The sequence below is a fragment of the Ailuropoda melanoleuca genome, chromosome 8 (assembly GCF_002007445.2).
Source record: "Ailuropoda melanoleuca isolate Jingjing chromosome 8, ASM200744v2, whole genome shotgun sequence".
NCBI lineage: Eukaryota > Metazoa > Chordata > Mammalia > Carnivora > Ursidae > Ailuropoda > Ailuropoda melanoleuca.
The window spans coordinates 114246379-114253328 of NC_048225.1; the positions used below are offsets into that span (position 1 = coordinate 114246379).

General features: G+C 34.6%; 1 protein-coding gene across 1 annotated transcript in view; it reads right to left on the bottom strand.

The window, feature by feature from the left end:
* Positions 1 to 6950, bottom strand: part of USH2A (usherin) — a 729748-nt gene that overhangs the window by 667040 nt on the left and 55758 nt on the right. Inside the window, exons 4-7 of the mRNA XM_034667668.1 lie at positions 5846 to 5909; positions 3470 to 3764; positions 2329 to 2513; positions 1616 to 1837 (exon numbers count right to left, since the gene is read on the bottom strand). Of these exons, the coding sequence (XP_034523559.1) occupies positions 1616 to 1837; positions 2329 to 2513; positions 3470 to 3764; positions 5846 to 5909 (766 nt within the window). The remainder of the gene's footprint in view (positions 1 to 1615; positions 1838 to 2328; positions 2514 to 3469; positions 3765 to 5845; positions 5910 to 6950) is intronic.

The window sequence follows — 6950 nt, forward strand, 5'->3', positions numbered from 1 at the left end:
TAGCCATCAGGGAAATTCAAATCAAAACCACATTGAGATACCACCTTATGCCTGTTAGAATGGCAAAAATTGACAAGGCAAGAAACAACAATTGTTGGAGAGGATGTGAAGAAAGGGGATCCCTCTTACACTGTTGGTGGGAATGCAAGTTGGTACAGCCACTTTGGAAAACAGTATGGAGGTCCCTTAAAAAGTTAAAAATTGAGCTACCTTATGATCCAGCAATTGCACTACTGGGTATTTACCCCAAAGAGACAGACATAGTGAAAAGAAGGGCCATATGCACCCCAATGTTCATAGCAGCATTGTCCACAATAGCTTAATTGTGGAAGGAGCTGAGATGCCCTTCAACAGATGACTGGATTAAGAAGCTGTGGTCCATATATACAATGGAATATTACTCAGCCATCAGAAAGAACAATTACACAACATTTGCAGCAACATGGATGGGACTGGAGGAGATTATGCTAAGAGAAATAAGTCAAGCAGAGAAAGACAATTATCATATGGTATCACTCATTTATGGAACATAAGAAATAGGAATATCGGTAGGAGAAGGAAGGGAAGAATGAAAGGGGGGTAAACAGAAGGGGGAATGAACCATGAGAGACTGAGGACTTTGGGAAACAAACTGAGGACTTTATAGGGGAAGGGGATGGGGGATTGTGATAGGCCGGTGATGGGTATTAAGAAGGGCACATAGTGCATGGTGCACTGGGTGTTATATGCAAATAATGAATCATGGAACATTGCATAAAAATCTGGGGATGTACTGTATGGCGACTAATATAACAAAATAAAAATTATTAAAGAAATAAATAAAATAAAACTATAAGGTTTAAAATAAACTGCAGAATGAAATTAACATATTTCAATTATTTGGGTTTTTCCCCCCAAATTAGATGGTGAATACTTAATAGTATTATTATTTATATTATGCTATTACTAAACAAACAATACTCACAGTTTGGTATTCTGGTCTGTTTTCAAAGATGTACTTTATGTACAGAGCATATCACTCATCTAGCACAAATATAATCTATATGTACCATTTCCATACCAGAGAGTATTTCCAGCTAACCATGTTTTGATATATTGTGAGCCATGATCTCAATTATAATCAGATGTTTATAAATTATTTAGGGAATATTAGATTTTTCTTCCTAGGAAGACAAATATCCCCCATAAAATTGTGAATTGTGAACTCAGGGAGACCAAACCCCGTACTTACAAACTAGCTGGTAGTATAGTTGTAACTTGAAATCTAGCTCCTGCTCTCTGATTTCAAGAATACTTGGAAGTTATATTCCAGAACAAACCTAGGAAAACACTTGGTAAATTATTTCTAAGCCCAATTCAGGGTATCATACTTTCTTAACCCAATTTGAGCTTTTGAAAATTTATTCCATAACAATGTGGTCTTACATACAGAAAAGAATTAGATACAAATCTTTCCAAAAAATATTAAAGTAGGAAACCATTTCAAAATGTGAACCTTGGAATCTGGCTTGCTCTAAATCTTAATGTATTTTTAAATAAGTATGACAAAAATCTTGTTAAAAACAAAACTCATAGTGAAAAGGACCCTGCAATCAAAGCTTGGTATGAACATTACCTCCCAGTGATGGTGATTTCATTGACTGCGTAATATCTGTGTCTGAGGCTGACAGGAGTCTCAGTTGTATAGTACTGTCCATAAAAATGAAGTCTTATTTGTGTGGCTTTTACAAACTCTTGAAGAGATGGGGTATTATAAAAGTCATTGTAGCCAGGACGATGATTTGGTCCAGGTGTTAGGACACTAAATGTGACATTACCATGGGAATATGGAGTAAAACTGTTGATGAAAGAAATCTGAAGTCATAAAAAGCATTCATATTTTTAACAAAGCAGAATCACAATTTTGAAACATAACTACACAATATTAGTAACAGCTTAAATTCTTCATTCTGGGAAAATAAACACACCTCAGATATTTCATGTGCAAACAGTATAATTGCATCACAGAAAAACATAGTAAAACATTTCCTTTAGGGCATAATAAAATTCTATTAATATAGATAACTTGCTAAAACAATCTGATAATCAGATTACAAAGTCCAAATGAGACTATAAACAAGAGATACTCTCAAGTCTTTTATGAGAACTTTAAATGTAGTTTAAAACTCAATTTAGGGGGGAGTCTTAGAAGAATCTGCCTCAAGAAGGTTGGTGGTGGAGGGAAGTCTCTACCAGCCTAATGAGTTAATTTACCTAATGTTTATTATTAACCCATTAGTCTATTAAAATGAACGTCTTCAAAGATAATTATTTGTTAAATATTCATACGTGGAAAGCTGAAGACAGTTGACAGAATCAGGATTTTCCAATTCTCCATTATTTTCCATTCCAATAGTTTGGCAATTTCTAGCAAAAAATTGCCAGTCCTCCCAATCTAGGCTGTCCTCCTTCTTCCTTTGAATCCTTATTGCTGTTGGTTGTGGACTAAGGAATTGAATGATAATATAAAACACCTGAAAATGGATAAATTAATCATTATCTTTAAAGTTTTAAGTTTGACCCATCAGTGTAAATCAGACCAGGGAATTTTTAGTTTCAAAAATAATAGCTTACTTCCTCATAATGTTAATTATCAAATATTTACCAGACATCCAGAGACTTTGTAGCCCTATAGTAAAATTAACACATTCTATAATTGCATATCCATCCCTTCCCAAGGATTTTATAAATTAAGTATAAATTAATGTTAAGTTTGCTATAAAAACATGGAAAAAGAATATTACTTCTATGAGATAATTGTTGTATATGTTCTTTAGTTACTTAAAATAAGCACCTCAGTTTTTATTAATTTGTGCTACTTAATAATAAAAAGAATTAATTTCAATATCTCATATGACTTCATACAAATATCTAAGAAAAACAGGCCCTGTGCATTTTCTTTCAGACATTTTTATTTCATACATTATACACTACTTTAGTGAAGTAATGTTCAATCACCTAATTCACCTCGTAGTAGATTGAACTGCATCCCCAAATAGATACTTTGAAGTACTAACTCCTGGCACCTATGAATGTGACCTTTGGAAATAGGGTATTTTCAGATGTAATTAAGTTAAGGGTCTGAAGATGAAATCATCCTGGATGAAGGCTGGGCCTTATAAGAGAACAAGGAGAAAGAACTGACACACAGAGAGAAACAAGGAGGAAGGCCCCTGCAAATAGAGGCAGAGATGGGCATTATGTGGCCATAAACCAAGAAACACCAGGAGCCACCAGAACCTGGAAGAAGCAAGGAAGGATTCTGCACTAGAGCCTCTGGAGGGAGAATACCCCTGCCAATACTTTCATTTTGTACTTCTGGTCTTCAGAACTGAAAGCGAATAAATGTCTGCTGTTTTAAGCCATTAAATTAGTGGTGATTGGTTGTGGCAGTTACAGGAAACTAATATACCCCATTATTTCAAATTACCTGATACTGTCCATTTTCCAAATCTATTGAAATAGTCACTCCTTGATGAAGCTGGGTAATATTTGTAAACACTTGTGAAACCCAAGAAGTACCAATATCATTATCATTGACAAAAGAAAGTGGATGGGCTTCAGTATTCAGCCGTAACACCCTATCAGTGGTTGTATCTTCCACATCATTAGGAATGCAGTACCGCTGTCCCAAAGGATGGACCCTAGGGTGGCTCCCAGGGCAGCGGCAATGTGACTGGATATGCAATCTGAACAGATCTCCAGAAAAAACTTCCAGAATCTCCCTGTGGGTGTGAGAAGCAGACTGTAAGAACAAATAGCTCAGCACTAATAGAATTTCCAAGAGTTGTTACAAATGAATATCGCTATTTTAATGCTTTGATTACTATCCATTTAATTTTAATTATTTCCTAAACAGAACATAAAATCAAACTCATTCCTGGCCAAACAAACAAACTCATAAAATGGATATTAGAAACAATAAATTCTTAAGTGCCAACTTTTTACATTGAGAAGCATGGGTAAGCCCGTTTCTGATTGTTGAGACATTTATTTAAATATCATAATATTTTATTGTACCTATTTGTGATGAAGAAGAAAGGTAACATTCATTTAGGTTGTTTAACTTATTTATCCTGAAAGTGAACAATAATATATTGAAAATGCTAAGAGTTATAGATAGGGTCTCCAATTCATCCATGGGAAAGAAATCAGAAAACAAGTATCATTTTATCTGCTGCTGTTTTAAGTAAAGGGACTGAGGCCAAGATCATTTGTCAGTGGCTTCCTGTGACTCATCAGTACAGATTTTGGCACCCTAAAGTGCTTCAGTGGCTTTGGATCACCTGGCAGCTGCCAACAGTCAAAGAATAATGCCAATTCCAGGCAGACATATTTAATTTTTCCATTAAGGGCAATATACCTGTTCTAGGTCAGAATTAGTCATTCTATTTATAGGCATCCTTTCCCATAATACCTTTCCAGACATCTCATGTAGGCCAACAACAGTAACCCAGGTCTAAGTAGAGAGACTAGTCTTCTTCCTTCAGATTTCAGTGGGAGGGGATAGAGTGAGGCTGTCTTTCCCATTCACTAAATCACATGAAATCACACCTTCTTCTTTAAATCTTATTGATATTTTCCAATTGATACCAGGTTTTGAATGGGACCAAAGTGCTATCTTTGCCCCCAGGAAAAACTTCATTAGCCCCCCAAATTATTGCAACACTGCTCTCTAGAATTTTAGAGAGGTGATTTAAAGGGTAGTGAGACAGCTGGCAGGAAATCTCCCTAATAATGTGTTGAGTGTTACAGCACCCTTTGTTCAGGTATCTCGTGATTATATAAACTAGTAAAGAATGTTTGTATTTCTAATGGACATACCGCTGACCATAGCAGCACCTCAGGAGCAACGCTTCTCAAATTGACAAGAACTACTCCTGTCATTTGGAAATTCACCACACTAATCTACATCTTCCTTTAAGAAATATGAATAAACATCATTCTTTTTTATCCTTAATAGAAGTAAACAACATCAATTTGTCCATAGAACAATATACTATTATATAATCAATCATTACTTGGGAAAGAAACTTCAGAGGACATCTAAGCAGAATTTTACTTGAACATTTCTGAAGAGAATGAAAATCTGTGTGTCCTCAAGAATCCCTAGNCGTCCATAGAACAATATACTATTATATAATCAATCATTACTTGGGAAAGAAACTTCAGAGACATCTAAGCAGAATTTTACTTGAACATTTCTGAAGAGAATGAAAATCTGTGTGTCCTCAAGAATCCCTAGGAAAGATTTCCCACCTATTCTCAAGATGAGGAAATACTTAACACAAGTCCAAGTCTATGTAACTTTTGTTCACTGGAAACAGAAAATATATAACAAAATTACTCATTCTTCTTATCTTCAAGTCTAATCTCTCAGTCTCTTGAGACTTTCCCATATATCAAAATAATCATTTTCATTTTTCTAAATTCTCAGTACTTATAAATTCAACAAAACAATTTAAAAAGGCAGATATAGCAGTTTCTTACCTATCAGAAACTACTTCATATAGAATATTTAAACCAATGTACCCCAAATTCTATAATACAACTTGTTCAAAAATCTAGTTTCCTTAGAGGAAATCCTTTGTAAAGAATTTTGTCAATTTCGTATTTTAAGGAATTACCCAACAGAGTAGCACTAGTGAATAACAACCATAAACTAAACCAAAGGAAACACTGTAAACATTAGGTGATATTTGTCAAATGCTGTAAAGATGAAAATAATATAATCTTTTGCAACTTCTACTTAAGTGATTTCAGGAATCACTCTTACACCTGTTGAGCGCTACAACACCACACTTACCTGTTTGTAAGCGCCACTTGGTATAATCGAAAATCTTGCATTCTTCCAACAAACTGTTCTAATCCTGCAGAGGACNCTGCTCTAATCCTGCAGAGGACATATAATATACATAATATAAAAAGTCTCAGTTTTCCAAGCAGTGGCTGACAAACATTCAAGCGAAATTCCTTTAAAGCTATAAAATTTTCAATCATATTTATATCATAACTCTTTCAAACTCTTACAGACCAGTATACATTTTGCCTATTCCACATAATAATTAATAGTCATAGTTATCTCCACAGACACGCAGAATTTAAGTCAAAATGAATATTTGCCCAGCCTATTGACTGGCTTAACTTGTGGGTCAAATAAATTTTTTTTTAGTATTTCTTTTAATTGGGGTATAGTTGACACACAATGTTACATTAGCTTCAAGGGGACAACATCATAATTCGACAACTCTATATGTTATACAATGTTCACCATAAGTGTAGCTCCCATCTGTCACCATAAAATGCATTACAATACCATTGATTCTATTCCCTATGCTGTACTTTTCATCCCTGTGACTTATTCATTCCATAACTCTCCAAATCAAATTTCTCTCTAGTTTATAAACCTATAAATCTATCATGTTATCAGCATTAAATTTGATTGTCATCTACTTTCAATTGCAATTTCCAGAGCATTTGCATTGCCAAGAGAAAGACTCCCCACCTGTTCTATCATCCCCTCTGTTCTGTCTCCAAGCTCCAGAGTATCACTTTGGGTCATCTCCAAACTTAGATTAATTCCTGGTCTAGAAAATCTCCAGTAAATGAGGATAAATTGAAAACCTCCTACTCATAAATTCTGAGTTATTCACATATATCAATGGCATTCTAGCTCAGTCTCAAATTCCATTATCTCCTGAGAATTCTTCTAAGACAAGCCATATTCAAAGCCCACTCTGCATTGAATTAGGTGAACTTTCAAGGTATTGGTAGATATCAACTTTAAACCACTTAATTTTATTTTATTGACTCATTTAGCAAATATTTATTTAGGATTTAATAACAGTTACGTCCAAGAGAGTAGGAACAGAAAAACCTAAGAAAACTAACACCTCTAAGGTGTTTTTTTT